We start from the raw sequence: 21,463 nt of genomic DNA, 5'->3' as shown, positions 1-21,463 counted from the left end.
AACCCACGGTTTCGCGCTCCAGCGCGGAGGCTAAGTACCGAGCTGTGGCCAACGTTGTTGCCGAGTGCACCTGGCTACGACAGTTACTTCAGGAGCTGCATCACGACGTCTCCCAGGCTACGATTGTCTACCGCGACAACGTTTCTGCGGTGTACCTCTCCGCCAACTCCGTTCATCATCGCCGGACCAAACACATTGAGCTGGACATTCACTTTGTGCGCGAGCAGGTGGCTCTTGGACGTATTCGGGTTCTCCATGTGCCGACTGCACAACAGTTCGCCGATGTCATGACGAAGGGACTGCCGACTTCTACCTTCGAGGAGTTCCGTTCCAGTCTTTGCGTCACTGGCGCCGCTTCGACTGCCGGGGGGGGTGTTGAGTATATTGTGTGCGTGTATATTTGTGTGTAGGGCCCACCTCCTGTTTTCTTTGTATAGTTGAGGTTGTGGCCCACCTCTGTACTTATATATACGTGTCTGGTGCACCGATCAATACATCGAGATTGCATAGCCCATAACTTATCCTTCTACATATAGCTCTCTACAACAAGATGCAATGTAGCATCTCAAAGAGAGCCCGTAGTGGACTTGTCAGCAGGGAGTCATTGCTTCGGCTCATAAGTAACTTGTTTATAGTTTGTTTGTATCGTAGGCGTCATCTGATAAATTTAGGTCCCTCACCTTCGGCTGCCATCTTGGCACTGAGAGGTGGGGGGACCTCAGATCTTCAAGGCATCTATGTTCTTCCTGCACATCTAGTGATCGTCATACTTCTATGAGAATAAATTTCTTCTCGTTCTTTTGGCGATGTCATGCGGTTAGAGAGTTTTCCGTCCTTGCAGATCTGATGAGTTTATGTTGATATGTCAAGGTTTTTTCTGTTGGTTTGGTTCTTTATGAAGGTGAATTTTTTTTCATCGACACCATAGCGAAGATATAGTAATTCAACGACCTGCGCTTCTAGGGGATCAACCCCTGTCCAAGTACGATCAAGGCTTCTTATCTTTTTGGATGAGCGACTCTAGGCGCTTTCAAAAACAATTATCGGTAATGTTCTTGCAGGTGAAAGAGTGACAAACGTCGTTCCTCCAGTCCAATTACAGCCCCTTTACCGAAATCTTTGCAATATTTCTTCAAGCAGAGATAGATACCGTGAAGAAGGTTTTTTCAAGAGATTTCACTGTAATTCTTTTCATAGGCGTTAGTTTGTATTTTCTTGGATCTTAGGTCCAATTTAGTGTACCTGTAATTGTTATGAGTAAGAATAAAGTAACAAGTGTTAAAGAAAAGAGTTAGTCTGTATCCAACAGCATGTGGATTTTGAGCAATAAAACTTCGTGGTACCCTAAAAAAGTAGTTTGTTCGCTTCGATTTTTCCATTTTGTTTTCACACTTTTTTTGTGGTCTTAGTTCAAATTTAAACTAAAACCATGACAAGAATTATGAAATGGAGGAAGTATTTCAGAAACTATGCAACATATTTTTTCTAAATGTTCACCGCAAATTAAAATGTCCTTGCAGTGTAACAATTTTTTGGTGCATTATTTTCGAAAACATTGTGACATATTCAGACGTTCAAAAATATGATCATGGCAATCTAAATATATATTCATGAAAATGAACAAAAAAATTCACGTTGTTTTAAAATATTCATATGGTTCAAAATTTGGTTTAGCACATTTATAAAAATGTTCACACATTTTAAAATATGTTTCATGACAGTTTTTTTAAAATCATAAATTTAAAAAATTTGTCAACTCAGTTTTACAAAAACTTTCATGACATATAAAAGAATGTTTGTGCTATTGTAAAACAATGTTGCAATATATAATAAAATGTTTGCACATTTAGAAAAATATTGATGACACTTTTGAAAAATGTTCAAACATGTGTTTGTAAATGTTCACCATGTATTAAAAGAAATTTAATTCTAATTTTGCAAATGTTTAACATGTACTGTGATAAAGGATCTACGTATATGTGAAAAATGTACAACCTATACACATAAATTGTTCAACGTGTGCGAACCAACCTGTGGTTCGATGGTTAGAGGGACAGTGGTATCCCCAGTCCACCAGGGTTCAAGTCCCGGTGCTCGCATTATTCCTGAATTTATTTTAGGATTTCTGGCGATGCGCTTTCAGTGGGAGAAGACGTTTCTGTCGACGACGAGGCGCCTACGATGAGTGTATGCGCGTATGTATGAGCGCTTGCATCTGTACTGTGTTTAAAAATATATATTTGTTCAACACGTATTTTTAAAAATTGACCCGTATTTGGAAAATAAAAAAAAGAAAGAAAACCAATAAAAAAAAAGAATGAATTAAAGAATCCCGAAACTAAACCATAAGAGAAAACCAAAAAGAACAATTGCACGAAAGGTCCTAAAAACGGCCCAACCCAGCTTTACGGAAGCTTCCCATAAATTGCTTCTTGAGTCGACCCACTTCAATGCTCGAGCAATTGAAATTCCTAGGGAGTTGTACGTTTGTGCATTGATTAGATTGTTCATTTTTTGAAGCTGCAGATGCATGCCACATTTGCAAAAGACCCCGCTGTATGCTAAACATCCCGAGCGCCTTCCCTAATGTGAAAGAAATCTAAAACTATTATAGCCTTGACTATAGCCTTGCACAACGCAAGAACACTTCCTGAGCATCCCCGTAAAAACATTTAAATATGATGTAACATTTCAATCACACTTGCACAACCAAAGTTTGGGCATGCAACACATCCCTGTTCATTGAAATGTTCCGCAAAGATACAATATGAAACTGAACACAATCAACAAATGAGAATAACATATACAACAATGAGATTCACAAACATTCATTTTTCGAAATACACATCCATAATCATTGCAACATATGTTGGAACCTTCACAGTGGATAAGGACACGAAAGTGCTCTTTTGATCCCGAGCTCATATGCTCCCGCATGAATAGTAAAATAAAAAATAGTTAAAAAATTAAAAAAAAACTGATTTTTTTGTGATAGAAATTGATGAATGTTCTAACTACGTGCAAAATTTCAGGTTGAAATGATATTCGTGTAGGTCTGGGCAAACAAAATTGATGCTCCAAAATGCTTCCAAGAATAGTCTTTTTGGACCATTGATTTTATTTTTTTGCCCAGACCTCCACGAATGTCATTTCAACTTGAAATTTTACACGCAATTAGAGAATTTATCAATGTTCATCACAAAAAAAAATCAGATTTTTTTAAGTTTTCACTATTTTTTTTCAATTTTACTGTTCGTGCGGGAGTATATGAGCTCGGGATCAAATACTCCATGTCCATAAGGACACATGTTTTTGTGCACCGGCCTTTGGTGATTCAGGCTCGCTTGAACCCTTCGAAGCTAGACAAGTTGACCCCAAACTCATTGCCCTCAACCCACCATCTTTCATGTGCTCGAGAACTCAGTAAACTTCCGTATCGAGCTTCGGTCTCCACGGAGGATATGGGAGTGAGATCTGTAAGCTTGATGCAAGGCTACGTGAGAGAGTGCGAGAGAGGGTGAGGCTCGAGCACCCATAGAAGTGAAGTAGACAGTCAGTCTCCGTCACAGGATTTCCATGCCGACCTTCTAAATAGAGCAAATAGGATGGATACATGATGAAAAACACACCAAAGAAGTTGAAAAATGGAAGGCATTTGTTTAGAGGATGAGCGAGTAGTCTGGGCACTGGAGTTCTGTTCAAAAACCTTATACGACCGAGAAAGAACGACACAACATGTTGGAATCTAATAAACTGCTCTATTGGGTGAAGGGAATCATTTCTCTAGAAAAATATATAGCTGAAGAAAAAGAGAATATGAAAAGGAGAACAAGGAAAACAAAGAAGAAAAACAAGTGGACTTGTAGCAAAACAAACCACAGGCAGAAAACTGAGGACCATGTTGTCCCTCCTGCCTCTTCGCTTGCCGTCCCCCGTAGCCAGCACGCTCCCAGGCGCCGCCTACCTCCTCCCCGGCCTCGCCAGGATTCCCATCCTCCGAACCCCACCGCGAGCCAGCATGAGCGCGGCCGCCTCCACGCCGGACGCAGTCCCGTCTCCCGCCGCCGCCGCCGCCGCTGTCGGCGAGGAAGCGAGGAAGGAGGCCGAGGACGTGGTGGTGCAGTACGTGGTGCTGCGGCGCGACCTGGCGGACGCGTGGCCGCTGGGGAGCGTGGTGGCGCAGGGGTGCCACGCCGCCGTGGCCGCCGTCTGGGCGCACCGCGACCACCCGGACACCGCCGCCTACTGCGCGCCCGGCAACCTCGACAGCATGCACAAGGCATGTTCGACCTTTTGCCCCACCCGAACTCGCGCCCGTTGTTTGCCACTTCTCTCCCCTTATCTTCAGCGTCCGCATTTCGCTATTAAACAAATATGAATCTGCATCGCACCTCCCTCGAACAATAGTAGGCATTCGCATTTTTTTTCCACATAGGTTTGCTGGCTGATTAGCTCATGAAGCCATTCATTCATCTGCATTGCACCGTGATATTGTGATAGGGGCTGTGGAGGCTTTGACATCATATAATAAATACATTGTGTTCTTGTAGTTCCAGTTTGGAGGTGCTTCCTGTGACTTGAACATCGAAACTAGAAAGCCATGAATGCCGTAAACAAGGAGATGGTTCTGTGTGCTCCCCTGAACTCGGGTACAATTACTGTATCTGAGACGATGCTTGTGATGACACAAGGTGGTTCTAGTATGTCCAGCCCACACAATAAGTTTGGAAACCCCAAGTGGAATTCTCTGTTATGCTGGTGCTTAATTTTGTTTGGCTTAGATATTCCTGCACAAAGGAATTGAGCACGAATTTTTTAAATTCAGTACTTCTACCCTTCATTCCATTCTTCTTGCTACGGCCTGACTGGGCTATTATATAGTTTCATGTTCATTAATCCTTGTTTTGATCTGGGAACTTTTTGCAATCAGGTAACATTGGAGGTGAAAGGGGAGACACAGCTGAAGAACTTGGCTGAGAAACTGGAAGCAGCTGGTGTACGGCACAAGCTGTGGATAGAGCAGCCCGAGAACATCCCGACTTGCATAGCCACAGCACCCTGCCCAAAGTCGCAGGTAGCTTCGTTCTTTAGGAAGCTAAAACTTTGCAAATGACTGAAGAGTAATACCTATCCAGGTTGCTGGTCTTGGTTGTTATGGGATGACATTAGTAGCTTTGCTGCATTGAGGTCACACATTTTAGTCCCATGTTATTGGTGATACCTGTTTCAGTCTTTCATCAACTGATTGTTCCTGTTTAAGAAATGGATGTGCTCGTATTGGCATGACAAATAATAGTGAATCGATGAGTTTTGTGTTGGATCCAACTGCTTGGCACCGTACTGATTGATTCTGTTCCAGCAATGAGTATACTGGGTTGGATATAGTGATGAGTCAGAATTTACGTCTTCAGTCTTTGATGATCTGGTGAATTTTTAGCCAGCATGTTTTTTTTTTCTGAGGAGCCTGCATGGAGGTTACTCCTCTACTGTCTTGAGTGTTGAATGCTCAAAGGTAATAACGAAGGGAAGACATCAATGCAGGTGTTTTGGTAAGTAAATTGCGCACTCATATACTATATGCACAAAGCAGTTCTTATCAAGCTTAAATTGCACTGATGACAATCATTCCAGGATCGTGATTAGAAAATGTCATTTTCTGTTGAGTAAAGTGAGTTGTAATATTGGACCGTGTTTTCATTTAAAATACTACTGTATTAAAAATTTAAAACTTGTGTTGACCAAACTGAGCTGGAAATAGTCCAAACCTCAAACTTTATGTTCATTCAACACATAAAGGATTGCATTCCAAACCTCAAGCTTTATGTTCATTCAACATATAAAGGATTACAATTTCACTCAAAATCCACTGCACTTACAAAAGCATCTGTAAGACTGTAACGAGTAAACAAAAATACAGAAGGAAAGTAAAAGCGCTCTTCTTTGTTTCTATGTACATCAATGCCCTATTGTACTACTACACACTACTGTATATATATATACCTCTTCAGACATATGTACACACCTGCAGAAACAGCAGCACCTAGGAGCATTTCATCTGAATACTTGAAGGATCAAACCACTTACAAAGTGGACCACCCTTAATGATGCTTGGGCGAATCTCTCCGTGGCGAGAAGAGCCGTCGTGGCGAAAGCATGGAGAGGAACCCCGGAGATGCGGAGCCGTTGAGTGAGTGGTAATCCGACATCGAGAAGCCCTCAGAGTTGTCGTGGGCACTCTTGCGTCCGGGAGTCATCCGCCCGGAGAAGGTGTTGTACTTGACCATCCTGGGCAGCCACCCCTTCTTCTTCTTGGCGTTGACGCCGGTGCCGTTCATCCTGGAGCTGAGGTAGGTACGCATGGCGTCAAGGCTCTGCTCGACGATGTCCATAGGCGGGCAGACGAGCGGGTTCCCGACGGCGCTGAACTTGTTGAGCTTGGCTAGGCAGCCCATGGAGTCTGGGAGCACGGAGATGGAGTTGTAGCTGATGTCAAGCTCCCGGAGCGAGGTGAGGAGCCCCAGGCCGTAGGGCAGCTCCCTAAGGAAGTGGAAGTTCTGGCTGACGTTGAGCACCTCGAGGTTGACGAGGTTCTCGAGGCCCTCGGGGAGGGCGCGGATGCAGTTGAGGCGCGCGTCCAGGGCCCGCAGCGCCGTCATGTGGGACGTGGAGAAGGGGAGGCTGGTGAGCTTGTTGGAGTTGACGGAGAGCCTCCGGAGGCTGTGGAGCTCGAAGCCCAGCGTGTCCGGCAGCCGCGTCAGCTGGTTGAAGTTGGCGTTCAGCTCCTCCAGCGCACTGCACCCATGCCAACGTCACACAGGTTAGTCAAAGGCATTCCTAGTTGTGCTCGGTGGTTTTCTTTATTTATAAAGCGGGGCGAAAGCCTTTTTCGGTAAAAGCATTCCTAATTTTCCTACCCTAGTAGCTTATGGGTGTTGTTGGCGAGTGAGCGAGAATTGCGGGTGGCAGCGCGCTTACCGGCACTCCTCGATGGTGGCGGGAAGGGACTGGAGCAGGTTGCCGGAGACGTTGAGGACCCGGAGCTTGGAGAGGCAGCCGATGGAGTTGGGCAGCGACTTGAGCTGGTTGGAGCGCACGTCCAGCACCACCACGTTCAGCAGCCGCGCGATCATTGACTCTGGAATGCTCTGCAGTTTTTAAAACACATCGTGTCAGGACGTGAGCCTGTGACGATCGAAGCGGCATATCCCCAGGAAAAATGCTTCAGGATGTAGACACCATGATACTCTTTGCCCCTGAGTCGACAAGGGCCGTGAGAAGGGACATCGTGGAAGAAGATAGTAAAAGATTGCCATGGGTGATACTATATGGCAGTGCTGGAGCATATACTAGTCGTCCAGTTGAGTACGTGACTAGGCTTCATGTATTAATAATCGGCCTTGCTTATCTTATCATCATATATGGTAGAAGAAAAATGACACCGCCGTTTGTAGATACGTTCTTGCTAGTTATCCATTCAAAACGGACGGAGCAAGAGACAAGGATGAGCGTTTCAGAAGACAAAACGATGGAGGCAAACTGACAAGAAAAAGTCTATACTAGACGATGGAGGCAAACTGACAAGAAAAAGTCTAATAACCGGTAGTACTCCTTTTCTTCGCATCAGGTCTATACTAGACGATTGTTCAAAAACAAGTGATTAGCAGAATTGTCGACGAAGGACGTAAAAGATAGTCGTGACACAAGAAAAATAACATACCTCGAGATTGTTGTTGGAGAGGTCCAAGGTGGTGATGTGGCCAAGGGACATGGTGAGGTGCGGGATAGTGTCCATGGACAGGCCGCTCATGTCGAGCTTCTTCTCCTTGACCTCCTGCTCATGCTCTCCATGCTGCAACCCTCCTCCTGCGCCTGCCCCGAACGGCACGACGTTGGCATGCCCGTGCCCATGCCCATGCCCATGCCTTGATCTCCTCTCTGCCATGTCCCTCATGCTACTGGCTTCTCCCACGTCTGGTGCGTCGATGTATCAATTTAAACTGCAAAGAGATTGTGCCGTTGGTAACATATCAGATCAAGGAGACTTCTGACACACCAGCGATTAGTATAATTAAGCCAAAGGTGTACGTTGAACAGTATGCGAGTAATTAAAGATTGACACACACATGAGGCATGAGGGGGAGACCTGTACCAACAAGGAAGCACAAGGACGGCCAGCATTAACTGCATGTTGCAATCAGAAATGCCGACTAGTGCTACCGCTAAGTCCAGTCATCGCAAATATAGGGGAAATAATACTTTCTGGTGTGGCTTAAGTTAAGTCTAGCTAGTCATCGCAAATATAGAGGAAATAATACTTTCTGGTGTGGCTTTAGCTAAGTCTAGCTAGTCATCGCAAATATAGAGGAAATAATACTTTCTGGTGTGGCTTTAGCTAAGTCTAGCTAGTCATCGCAAATATAGAGGAAATAATACTTTCTGGTGTGGCTTAAGTTAAGTCTAGTCATTGCAAACATAGAGGAAATAAGTACTTTCTGGTGTGGCTTAAGAAGAAGGAAAAAGGGTTGGTGGGTGATACGTAGCGCAAGTGGCACACTGGTGGTGATAGAAAAGGGGTTTTCTCTAACTGTAGCCAGTGTTTGTTGCTAGGCAACCTCAAGCTGCATCTAACGTTGCGAGCCCATCGGTCGTGCGCCGTGTTCTCCTGCAGTTTCATGGTGAGAGCACACACTCAATTTCGCAAAGAAGAAGAAAACGGAATGAACAAATGAGGCTGAGGTGAATCACTCTCATCGTGCCTACATCGATCGCCAACGAGAGCGTTGAAACCCAACTAACGGACCAAGCTAACCAATGAAAAGTTAATAACATGCTCCTTGATTCCTTCTGTATGCTGTTTTTTTTCCCTAGCAGAAGTTCCAAAACTTAGCTATCAAAAGCAAGAAAATGCATGGTGATTGTCAACAAATAGATTAACCAAGTGAAAAGAGTGGAAGAAGATTGATTTCTCAAAGTAGTACTTGTGGGTTAACGGAAACCGCGGTGAGCGACCACCTCCCCAAAAGAGGTTGTTGACCACAAGAGTATTCTCGGAAGAAAGCGAGTTGAGGCAGTACGTAACACAGGGTGAGAAGCTTGTCACAATCTGCTCTCTTCCTCTCAGAAGAACAAATTGAGATCGCAGGTAAAGAACAACAAATTGAGATAGAAGAAAAGTGCAAGAACAATCCAGTATGCAGAGAAGAGAGAGAGAGAGAGAGAGAGAGAGAGAGAGAGAGAGAGAGAGAGAGAGAGAGAGAGAGAGAGAGAGAGAGAGAGAGAGAGAGAGAGAGAGAGAGAGAGAGAGGAAAACTAGAACAAGAGCGGTTCTGGCTGGAGCAGATCGATCGATGCATATGCATGCCAGCAAAACCCCATCAAATCAACCAAGATCGAAGCATGAATAAAACTCTCACCTCACCTGAAGGCGGTGTTAGTTCCTGCCGAGAAGGAGTCTGCAAGCTGCAACAAGTAAGGCAGCAGCAGCAGACGCAGCTGCAGTTGGAGGCGAAGAGAGAGGGAGGGAGCTGGAGAGGAGGAGATGGGCAAGGCGAGGCGAGGTGAGGTGAGGAAGGTGCTGACCCTTACAAGCATAGGCTTTGGCATATAAGTAGCGGGAGGTGGAGAGGTGAGGGACGGGGAGGCAACCGATCTAGCGGAGGGCTGACCCTGCGAACCCTCTCCACACCCTGCAGCGTCCATGCTTGTGTGTGTGACTGGCTAGCTTGCTTAATTATCTAAGCTAGGATCTGATTTATTTTTCCTTTGTAGAGAAAAGATGGCTGAAAGTACTAGTGCGAGTGACTCCAAGTCTCGGCCGACCCGGTACGGCCGTACGTACGTACTATACGTCTATACGTACACATCTCATCTCCCTCCTCTCTCTCTCTGCATATTATTTGCCAGTTTGGGCAGCTGCTTAATTTTGGAAGGTCAAGCGCATCGGATAACGGAAGAGGAAGGGAGATGGAAGATGCCATGCCACAGCGGGCCAATGGGGGTTACATCTCCATCAGAAGTTCATCGGGACTGCTAAACGTACAGCTAGCTAGCACGACTATGATGAGTATGGATACGCGAGTCTTGAGATGTGATAGTAGGTGCAAATGGATAATCCCTCGTTTTCAAGTTTCAAGGTCTACATGCATTTCCTAGTCAACCTTGTTTGCAAATCTGGAAAACAAATATTGACCAAAAATACAAAGTAGGGGCCGGATGCGTGTAAACTTTTGTAAAGAAAACTATGATCGTTTAGTTGAAAATAGAAGTGAAGATGTGTCTTTGGCGGATCTTTGTGGAATTCATTTGTGTTGGAAATACGAGCAATTTACCAAATAATTTTACTAACGGAAATGCTAGATAAAGCATCAATAATATAGCAGAGATAAAGTAAGTCATGCAATCTGACAGAGAGAAGGTAAATAGCATCTGCATATATGAACTTAAACTGAACACATCTAGAATAGACACTAGATCAAGTTGCATATATGAAGTAGAACCTAACATATGTAGGGCAGATACTAGAACAAGGAACTGTGGCAGGACCTCTAACAGAAAGAGCAAGAACACGTACGGGACAACAGCGGCAACAGTAGCACTGGACTTGGGGTCGGTGTCCTCGCCAGCCATGTCGTTGAGGAGGTTGTCGACGTCGGGGAAGAAGTCATTGTCGGGGAAGTAGTCATAGGAGTCCGGGGCGTCCGTGACGAAGAAGTCAGTAGTCGCGCAAAGCGCTCCCCAAAAACCTTATCACCCTTCTCCCGTACATGACTCAAAGAGGTGCGGTTTCGGAGGCCTACTGTCCCGACCCGCGGTGCACGCTGCAAGCCGGGATGGGGAAAAACATAGCAGCAGCGCAGTGCTCAGAAACTTGGTGGTGAAAGGGAGATGATCTTTTGGTGCATCTCTCTGGGAGGAGCGACCTTCTTAATAGGCACAGGAGAAGAAGGCGAGAGGGCAGCGACGGGAGATGAAACGAAAAGAGGGAGGTGAAGTGAACAGCCAGCAGCCGAAGGGATGCGCCGTTCGCATTCAGTCTCCACTATAGCAAAAATCTTTTGAACTTCCATGTGACCTTTCGTATACCAGTCATGCGTGGCAAAAATTTAGACATCGTCTCGGCCCATTCCCGCAACCCGCGGCGCTTGTGGCGAGGCAGGCGGCGGAGGAGGAGCGCATGTGAATGTCTCTCTTATTCTCATGCTCATACATGCGGGGAAACATCCTCCCTTATAAGGAGGTCTAACTCCCACCAAACTAGCAATGTGGGACTAAACTTTAGTTCCACCTCTTTCCTTGCACGAATGGGCTGCGTGGGCCTCTAGGATTTATTAGGAATTCCTGAAAATGCTATTGGGCTGGCCCAAAATAGACAAAATTCCAGCAATCCCCCACCAGATCCCAGAGGCACACAAAATTTGCCTTTGATTCCAAAACACTGTTTTATATACCGGTACTGCAGTGGAGACTGTTAAGTTGAAATTCCACCTAGAACTCTATGCTACACTAGTAAGCAACTTGAACGGTGGACTCGGCCTTGAACTGCAAGTTTTCTGCGAATCTAGCTTCACACAAAGCCTTGACCGATACTTTGCTACCGTGGGTCTTCCATGCGGGTGGAGCTTATGCGTCATACTCCGAGACCTTTCATGAGTTTACTAGAGAAAACCCTACTCTCATAGATTACGACGTTTAACAATCAGACTAATATATGTGTGTTCTTCAAAAGATATTATGCAGGACAACATCTTTGCTTCAGTGAGCCACTTAGAACACATTAAGATATACATCAACCTGCCATGCAGATTTAGGAGAGTATTGCATCTTCATGGAGTGGTATTGTTAATAGTAAGGATACTCTACTCTCAGTTGACCAACAACTTGTCTTCCACATCTAATTCACGGGATCTCCGATCACATAGACTAGGTTACCACTATGAACAACTCATATTGTGGGTCTCATACCATCTCCCTCGATGCATTATCTATCACATTATGTGATAGACCCTTAGTAAAAGGATCTGCTAGATTTTTAGACGTTTGGATATAATCCAATGCAATAACTCCGGAGTTTCTCATTTTTCTGACAGACTTTAACCTTCTCTGAATGTGTCTTGACGATTTCATGTTATCCTTTGAGCTACTCACTTTCGTGATCACAATTTGATTGTCGCAGTTAATAAGGATACTCGGTACAGGTTTCTCAACAACCGGAAAGTCATTCAAGAGCCGATGAAGCCAATCTGCTTCGACCGTAGCTGTATCTAGTGCTGTGAGTTCTGTTTCCATAATTGACCTCATTAAGATGGTCTGCTTGCAAGACTTCCAAGAAACAGCGCCACCTCCATGAGTGAATACATATCCGTTCGTCTCCTTTATCTCATTAGCATATGGGATCCAGTTTGAGTCACTATACCCTTCAAGCACCTTTGGGTGCCCAGTGTAGTGAATTCCATAATTCACAGTGCCTTTCAAATAACGCAAAACTCTCTCTAGAGCTTTGCAATGCACATCTCCTAGTTTTGAGACAAACCGACTCAGTTTGCTAACAGCAAAAGAGATGTCAGGTCTTATAGCACTGGCTAAGTACATAAGCGAGCCAATAATCTAAGAATATTTCAATTGATCTTTAGCAATTCTTCGATTCTTTCGAAGCAACACACTGGCATCATATGGTGTTGGAGAGGGCTTGCAGTCACTATAACCAAAGCGACTCAAGATCTTTTCCACATAGTGAGATTGAAGCAATGTAATCCCACCATCATCGTCTCTCAACAACTTGATGTTCAGAATGACATCAGCCACACCTAAATCCTTCATCTCAAAACAACGAGATAGGAAATCCTTGACCTCCTTAATAACATTCAGATTTGTTCCGAAAATCTGTATGTCATCAACATACAAGCAAATGATAACTCCCTGGCCCTCACCATGGCGATGGTACACACATTTATCAGCTTCGTTTACAACAAAGCCTGTAGCTGTTAAAGTTCTTTCAAACTTCTCATGCCACTGCTTGGGTGCTGGCTTAAGTCCATACAAAGACTTCAACAACTTGCACACTTTTCCTTCCTGACCATCTACTACAAACCCATCTGGTTGCTCCATGTAAATTTCCTCATCCAACTCTCCATTTAGGAAAGAAGTCTTAACATCCATCTGATGAACGTGAAGACCATGTGAGGCCGCTAGAGGAAGTAGTACTCGAATAGTGGTCAGTCGAGCCACATGTGAGTAAGTATCAAAGAAGTCTTCTACTTCATTTTGGGTATAACCCTTGGCCACGAGATGTGCCATGTATTTCTCAATAGTACCATCAGGCCTAAGTTTCTTCTTGAATACCCATTTGCACCCTATAGGTTTGCACCCATAAGGACGATCAGTGGTCTCCCAAGTTTCATTTTCCAGGATGGAATCCATCTCACTACGGACCGCTTCCTTCCAGTAGTCAGCATCTTCAGATGCATAAACCTCTGAAATAGAACTGGGAGTGTCATCTATGAGATACACAAGAAAATCATCACAAAAGGACTTTGCAATCCTCTGTCTCTTGCTCCTAGTGAGAACTTCATTGTTCTTCTCCACAGGACTTTCAAAGTGTTCCATCAAAATGAAAGGTTCAGTAATTGTAACTGGGTCCTGATTCGGTGAACTAGGCATCTCCTGATTAGATGAGGTAGTCATATCCTTCGTGGGAAAGATATCTTCAAAGAAAGTCGCATCATTCGACTCCATGATCATACCGACATGCATGTCAGGTACCTCAGATTTTACAACCAAGAATCTATACCCAATGCTATTGAAAGCATATCCCAGGAAAACACAATCCACAGTCTTTGGTCCAAGCTTCCGCTTCTTTGGAATTGGAACATTGACTTTCGCCAAACAACCCCATGCTCGTAGATAAGAGAGCTTTAACCTTTTGTTCTCCCATTCCTCGAATGGAGTTATCTCTTTGTTCTTTGTGGGAACTCGATTTAGGACATGACATGCCGTCAATATCGCCTCCCCCACCATGCCTTGGAGAGACCCGATGTGTCTAACATGGCGTTAACCAAATCAGTTAGAGTACGGTTCTTTATTTCGGCCACCCCATTTGACTGCGGTGAATAGGGAGCATCCTCTCATGGATTATACCATATTCCGCACAAAAGGAATCAAATTCATTTGAGAAATACTCTCCACCACGATTGGACCTAAGCCTCTTGATCTTTCGATCAAGTTGGTTTTCCGCTTCAACTTTATAGATCTTGAAATAGTTCAAAGCCTCATCCTTAGATTTCAGAAGATACACATGACAATATCTAGTGGATTCATCAATTAAGGTCATAAAATACTTCTTTCCACCTTTTGTCAAAGCACCATTCATTTCACATAGATCTGAATGTATGAGCTCTAGTGGTGCAAGATTTCTCATTTCCGCAGTCACATGAGACTTACGCGGTTGCTTAGCTTGCACACACACTTGACACTTAGATCCCTTGACAGTGGTGAAACTAGGGATTAAGTTCAACTTCGCTAGTCGCTACATGCAACCAAAGTTAACATGACAAAGACGTGAATGCCACACATTTGATTCACTATTGTCGCAAACATGATTAACAGCTTTATTGCAAACATTTGATAAGGATAAACGAAACAAGCCTCCTGACTCATAACCTTTACCAACAAAGGTTTCATACTTGGATATTACAAATTTATTCGACTCAAAGACAAGCTTGTAGCCATCTCTACATAGAAGAGATCCGCTAACAAGATTTTTATTGATGGAGGGGACATAATGCACGTTCTTCAGCCGCACGATCTTCCCCGAAGTAAACTTCAGACAGACCGTGCCAACACCACGAACAGAAGCACTTGAACCATTGCCCATCAGCATGGTAGAAGTCCCTGCGGTCTGATAAGACGAAAATATAGAAATATCACCGCATACATGCACCTTAGCACCCGTGTCAATCAACCAATCAGGAGAATGACATACTAAAAGAATGGTGGGAAATATACCATACCCAGCATCCTTCATGTCATTGTCTCCAATGACAACATTAACGGTCTTTCCACATTTCCCAAGATGATGCTTGTCATAGCGATTAGGGCAACTAGGAGCCCAATGATCAGGATCTCCACACACATGACAAACACCTTTCTTCTTATCATTCTTCTTCTTGAAGTTCGTGTGCTGCACAGCCTTGTTCTTCCCATCAAACCTTGCTTTACCATCAAACTTGCCCTTATTCTTGAACTTGTGGGGCTGGAAGTTCTTCTTCTGTACCAGATTGGCACTAGATCCTCCCTCAATACCTCGAGCATGTGTGTCATTTGCTCCCGCCTTTTCTTCCACATCAAGAGTACCAATGAGATCCGGAACAGAAAACTCCTGTCTCTTATGCTTCAGTAAGGTAGCAAAGTTCCTCCAGGAAGGAGGAAGCTTAGTGATGATACCTCCGGCAACAAACTTGTCCGGTAGCATACAATTGAAGTGCTCAAGTTCTCTAGCAAATGATTGTATATCATGAGCTTGTTCAACCACGGAGTTCTCTTCAGTCATCCTGTAATCGTAGAATTGCTCCGTGATGTACAGCTCAGTGCCAGCATCTGAGACCCCAAACTTGTCCTCGAGTGCATCCCACATATCTTTTCCATTATCAATTGACGCATAAGCATCAACTATGTTCTCACCAAGAACACTCAAGAGAGCAACCTTAAACAGGGTATCCATTTTCGGAAAAGCTTGTTCCTATTGAGCATCATATTCTCCTTAAGGTTTGTCAAGAGTGGCGTCATAGCAACTCATGGTTTGAACCATAAGACTGCTCTCACACGCCACCTCTTATAGTGGATACCCTCAAACATAGGAGGTCTCATGGAAGCAGCAAAACCAATCGGGGTAAATTGACTATAATAAGGTTTTTGGGTTGTTGGAAATATGAGCAATTTACCAAATAATTTTACTAAAAAAATACTAGATAAAGCATGAATAATATAGCAAAGATAAAGCAAGTCATGCAATTTGACAGAGAGAAGGTAAATAACATCTGCATATATGAACTTGAACTAAACACATCTAGAACAGACACTAGATCAAGTTGCATATATGAAGTAGAACCTAACATATGTAGGGCGGACACTAGAACAAGGAACTGTGGCAGGACCTCTAACAGAAAGAGCAAGAACACGTACGGGACAATAGCGGCAGCAGTAGCACTGGACTTGGGGTCGGTGTCCTCGCCAGCCATCTCGTTGAGGAGGTTGTCGACGTCGGGGAAGAAGTCGTCGTTGGGGAAGTAGTCGTCGGAGTCCGGGGCGTCCGTGACAAAGAAGTCAGTAGTCGCACAGAGCGCTCCCCAAAAACCTTATCACCACTCTCCCATACAGGACTCAAAGAGGTGCGGTTTCGGAGGCCTACTGTCCCGACCTGCGGTGCACGCCGCAAGCCGGGATGGGGAAGAACGTAGTAGCAGCGCAGTGCTCATGAACTTGGTGGCGAAAGGGAGATGATCTTCTGGTGCGTCTCTCTAGATGCACCGTTCACATTATGTCTCCACTATAGCAAAAATCTTTTCAACTTCCGTGTGACCTTTCGTATACCAGTCGTGCGTGGCAAAAATTTAGACATCGGCTCAACTCATTCCCGCAACCCGTGGTGCGTCGTGACGAGGCGGGCGGTGGAGGAGGAGCGCGCGTGAATGTCCCACTTTTCTCATGCTCATACATGTGGGGAAACATCCTCCCTTATAAGGAGGTCCAACTCCCACCAAACTAGCAATGTGGGACTAAACTTTAGTTCCACCTCTTGACTTGCATGAATGGGCTGCGTGGGCCTCTAGGATTTATTAGGAATTCCTAAAAATGCTATTGGGCTGGCCCAAAATAGACAAAATTCCAGTAGTTTGGATAAGGGTCCCCTAATACACTGCTGAGTGTCATCGGGCCACTGGCAAATGGGCCCGCTTGGAACCTGTCCCATGTATCAGTGGTCCAATGGCACCTTGCAGTATGTCAGGGGATCTGCGTCTGATTCGTTGTGTTGGTCTTTCGTAGAACTATTTAGATTCAATCTTTTTTAGGGTGTTTGGATTCAATCTTTGTTCGTGTGTTTTCATGTTGCTTGGATCCTTCCGATCTACGCTACTCTTCATCAATGATGGTGTTGTTATGGTGTGCTAGTCCTATGAGCTATGAGGCCTTAGCACGACGACTTCCCAAATGTCTACTACAACAAGATTTATCTGGCTCTGGTGAGGGATGTGTGATGATGGCGGCGCATGAGGGAGTCCTGGATTAGGGGGTGTCCGGATGGCCGGACTATACCTTCAGCCGGAATCCTGGACTATGAAGATACACGATTGAAGACTTCGTCCCGTGTCCGGAAGGGACTTCCCTTGGCGTGGAAGGCAAGCTTGGCGATACGGATATGCAGATCTCCTACCATTGTAACCGACTTTGTGTAACCCTAACCCTCTTCGGTGTCTATATAAACCGGAGGGTTTTAGTCCGTAGGACAACATACACAACACAATCATACCATAGGCTAGCTTCTAGGGTTTAGCCTCTCTGATCTCGTGGTAGATCTACTCTTGTACTACCCATATCATCAATATTAATCAAACAGGACGTAGGATTTTACCTCCATCGAGAGGGCCCGAACCTGGGTAAAACTTCGTGTCCCTTGCCTCCTGTTACCATCCGGCCTAGACGCACAGTTCGGGACCCCCTACCCGAGATCCGCCGGTTTTGACACCGACATTGGTGCTTTCATTGAGAGTTCCTCTGTGTCGTCGCCGTCTGGCTTGATGGCTCCTACGATCATCAATGGAGATGCAGTCCAAGGTGAGACCTTCCTCCCCGGATAGATCTTCGTCTTCGGCGGCTTCGCACCGCAGGCCAATTCACTTGGCCATCTGGAGCAGATCGAAAGCTAGGCCCCTGGCCGTCAGGTCAGATTTGGAAGCTTAAACTACACGGCTGACATCCGCGGGGACTTGATCTTCGACGGATTCGAGCCACTGCCGAGCGCACCGCACTGTCACGACGAGCATGATCTAGCTCTGCTGCCGAACAGTGCCCTAGAGGCCGCACCCGCATCGGCTTCGACCCTTAATTCGGAGCCAACTGCGCCGATCGAGGATGGGTGGTTGGACGCCGCCTTGGGGGTTGCGATCCCAACGGCGATCGAGCCGAACACCAGCCCTGCACTCTGCGAGACTCGTGACTCCAAGGAGCCGTCTCCTCTCCGGACTCCAAACCCCCCGCGCCCCTGCCGATCGAATCCGATTGGGCGCCGATCATGGAGTTTACTACCGCGGAAATCTTTCAGCACTCGCCTTTCGGCGATATTCTGAAGACACTAAAATCTCTCTCTTTATCAGGAGAGCCCTGGCCGGACTACGGTCAGCAAGGTTGGGATTTGGACGATGAAGAAATTCAAAGCCCACCCACCACCCACTTTGTAGCCACTGTCGACGACTTAACCGACATGCTCGACTTCGACTCTGAAGACATCAACGGTATGGACGCCGATGAAGGAGACGATGAAGAACCAGCGCCTATCAGGCCCTGGAAAGCCACCTCGTCATATGACATATACATGATGGACACCCCAAAAGAAGGAGATGGCGATGGAACAACGGAGGATGACCCCTCCAAGAAACAGCCTAAGCGCCGGCGTCAGCGGCGCCGCTCAAAATCCCGCCAAAACAAATACAGTGATTCCAGCACGGGAGATAATAATACTTCGAAAAGTGCCGAAGAAAACCCCTCCAGCAAGATTTAGCACAGGAGGATGGAGAAACCAGCCCTCATGAGAGAGCGGCAGACAGAGAGGTCGAGGACGATAATTATATGCCTCCCTCCAAAGACGAGGCAAGCCTCGACGACGACGAATTCGTCGTGCCAGAGGATCTCGTCGAGCAAGAGCGTTTTCAACACAGGCTTATGGCCACGGCAAGAAGCCTCAAGAAAAAACAGCAACAACTTAGAGCTGACCAAGATTTGCTAGTCGACAGATGGACTGAAGTCCTTGCAGCCGAAGAGCATAAACTCGAACGCCCATCCAAGTGCTACCCAAAGCGCAGGTTGCTACCCCGATTAGAGGAGGAAGCACTTGATGCGGCCGACCGGCCACCTCATGGCCGCGACAGAGAGGCCTCTCGGCCCTCCACTCAAGCCGCACCCCGTACCAAGGCACGGGAATATGCGTCGGACTTATGAGATATATTGGAGGACAAGGCAAGGCAAACAAGATCGATCTACGGATCGCGTGGGCGCCCCACGGCTCGAGACGGTAACCGTCACGCCGATCACAAATTCGGCAGGGCCGAACACAGTAGAGAAAGCTCATTGGAGCTACGTTGTGATATAGCCCAGTACAGAGGCGCCGCACATCCACTATGATTCACAGACGAAATAATGGATCATCAAATCTCTGAGGGTTTCAAACCCGTAAACATCGAATCATATGATGGCACAACAGATCCTGCGGTATGGATCGAGGATTATCTCCTTCATATCCACATGGCCCGTGGCGATGATTTCCACGCCATCAAATACCTCCCACTCAAGCTTAAAGGACCAGCTCGGCATTGGCTTAACAGCTTGCCAACAGGATCAATCAGCTGTTGGGAGGACCTCGAAGCCGCATTCCTCAACAATTTCCAAGGCACTTATGTGTGACCCCCAGACGCCGATGACCTAAGGCACGTAATTCAGCAGCCAGAGGAATCGGCCAGGCAATTCTGGACACGGTTCCTAACAAAGAAAAATCAAATAGTCGACTGTACGGACGCTGAGGCCCTAGCAGCCTTCAAGCACAATATCCGTGACGAGTGGCTTGCCCGGCACCTTGGACAGGAAAAGCCGAAGTCTATGGCAGCACTCACGACACTCATGACCCGCTTTTGCGTGGGAGAAAACAGCTGGCTTGCTCGTAGCAACAATATGACCAAGAACCCTGGTAATTCGGATACCAGGGACAGTAGTGGCAGGTCACGTCGCAACAAGCAGAAACGCCGCATTAACGACGACAATGCTGAGGATACGGCAGTTAATGCCAGATTCAGAGGCTCTAAATCCAGTCAGCGGAAAAAGCCATTCAAAAGGAATCCTAGGGGCCCGTCCAGTTTGGACCGAATACTCGACCGCTTATGCCAGATACATGGCACCCCCGAAAAGCCGGCCAATCACACCAACAGCTATTGTTGGGTGTTCAAGCAGGCAGGCAAGTTAAATGCCGAAAATGAAGACAAGGGGCTGCATAGCGATGACGACGAGGAGCCCCGGCCGCCGAACAATAGTGGACAGAAGGGTTTTCCCCCACAAGTGCGGACGGTGAACATGATATACGCAACCCACGTCCCCAAAAAGGGAGCGGAAGCGTGCGTTAAGGGACGTATACGCGGTAGATTCAGTCGCCCCAAAGTTCAACCCATGGTCCTCCTGCCCGATCACCTTTGATCAAAGGGACCATCCCATTAGCATCCGTCATGGCGGATTCACCGCATTGGTTCTAGACCCAATTATTGACGGATTTCATCTTACTAGAGTCCTTATGGACGGCGGCAACAGCCTGAACCTGCTTTACCAGGATACAGTGCGGAAAATGGGCATAGATCCCTCGAGGATTAAGCCCACCAAAACGACCTTTAAAGGCATAATACCAGGTGTAGAGGCCAACTGTATAGGCTCAGTCACACTTGAAGTGGTCTTCGGATCTCCGGATAATTTCCAAAGCGAGGAGTTAATCTTCGACATAGTACCATTCCGCAGTGGCTATCACGCACTGCTCGGGCGAACCACATTCGCCAAGTTCAATGCGGTACCGCACTACGCATACCTTAAGCTCAAAATGCCAGGCCCACGAGGAGTAATTACGGTCAATGGAAACACCGAACGCTCCCTCTGAACGGAGGAGCACATGGCGGCCCTTGCAGCAGAAGTACAAAGCAGCCTCTCCAGGCAGTTCTCCAGTCCGACCATTAAACGACCGGACACCGTCAAGCTGTTGGAAATATGCCCTAGAGGCAATAATAAAAGGATTATTATTATATTTCCTTGTTCATGATAATTGTCTTTTATTCATGCTATAATTGTGTTATCCGGAAATCGTAATACATGTGTGAATACATAGACACCAACATGTCCCTAGTAAGCCTCTAGTTGACTAGCTCGTTGATCAACAGATAGTCATGGTTTCCTAACTATGTACATTGGATGTCATTGATAACGAGATCACATCATTAGGAGAATGATGTGATGGACAAGACCCAATCCTAAACATAGCACAAGATCGTATAGTTCGTTTGCTAGAGTTTTTCCAATGTCAAGTATCTTTTCCTTAGACCATGAGATCGTGTACCTCCCGGATACCGTAGGAGTGCTCTGGGTGTACCAAACGTCACAACGTAACTGGGTGACTATAAAGGTAATACTACGGGTATCTCCGAAAGTGTCTGTTGGGTTGACATGGATC

General features: G+C 46.0%; 2 protein-coding genes across 3 annotated transcripts; one reads left to right on the top strand and one right to left on the bottom strand.

Annotated features, from left to right (window-relative positions):
* Nucleotides 1–3,864: 3,864 nt before the first annotated feature.
* Nucleotides 3,865–5,325, top strand: LOC123190264 (putative peptidyl-tRNA hydrolase PTRHD1). Its single transcript, XM_044602878.1, has 2 exons — nucleotides 3,865–4,279; nucleotides 4,931–5,325. Exons 1-2 carry the CDS (start codon nucleotides 3,899–3,901, stop codon nucleotides 5,111–5,113), a joined length of 564 nt encoding a protein of 187 aa, XP_044458813.1. The 5' UTR covers nucleotides 3,865–3,898; the 3' UTR covers nucleotides 5,114–5,325.
* Nucleotides 5,326–5,798: 473 nt separating this feature from the next.
* Nucleotides 5,799–9,683, bottom strand: LOC123190263 (plant intracellular Ras-group-related LRR protein 1). Of its 2 annotated transcripts, none has more exons than XM_044602877.1 (4): nucleotides 9,419–9,683; nucleotides 7,718–7,997; nucleotides 6,976–7,145; nucleotides 5,799–6,792 (listed from the first exon to the last, which is right to left on the bottom strand). In XM_044602877.1, the coding sequence occupies exons 2-4, from the start codon at nucleotides 7,949–7,951 to the stop codon at nucleotides 6,099–6,101; spliced, it is 1,098 nt and encodes a 365-aa protein (XP_044458812.1). In that variant the 5' UTR covers nucleotides 7,952–7,997; nucleotides 9,419–9,683; the 3' UTR covers nucleotides 5,799–6,098. The 2 variants fall into 2 exon arrangements, with proteins under 2 accessions (XP_044458812.1, XP_044458811.1); XM_044602876.1 differs by having other exon boundaries at nucleotides 9,414–9,675.
* Nucleotides 9,684–21,463: the final 11,780 nt, after the last annotated feature.

This window comes from Triticum aestivum, chromosome 2A (assembly GCF_018294505.1).
Source record: "Triticum aestivum cultivar Chinese Spring chromosome 2A, IWGSC CS RefSeq v2.1, whole genome shotgun sequence".
NCBI lineage: Eukaryota > Viridiplantae > Streptophyta > Magnoliopsida > Poales > Poaceae > Triticum > Triticum aestivum.
This window is presented reverse-complemented; position numbering and strand designations above follow the sequence as displayed.

Excerpts from the sequence above, each read along its gene's own strand:
- LOC123190264 (XM_044602878.1), top strand. The coding sequence starts at position 3,899 with ATGTTGTCCCTCCTGCCTCTTCGCTTGCCGTCCCCCGTAGCCAGCACG. Across the intron at positions 4,280-4,930 it reads ACCTCGACAGCATGCACAAG|GTAACATTGGAGGTGAAAGG; the intron begins GCATGTTCGACC and ends TTTTGCAATCAG.
- LOC123190263 (XM_044602877.1), bottom strand. The coding sequence starts at position 7,951 with ATGAGGGACATGGCAGAGAGGAGATCAAGGCATGGGCATGGGCATGGG. Across the intron at positions 7,146-7,717 it reads TCTCCAACAACAATCTCGAG|AGCATTCCAGAGTCAATGAT; the intron begins GTATGTTATTTT and ends TAAAAACTGCAG. Across the intron at positions 6,793-6,975 it reads GCCACCATCGAGGAGTGCCG|TGCGCTGGAGGAGCTGAACG; the intron begins GTAAGCGCGCTG and ends GCATGGGTGCAG.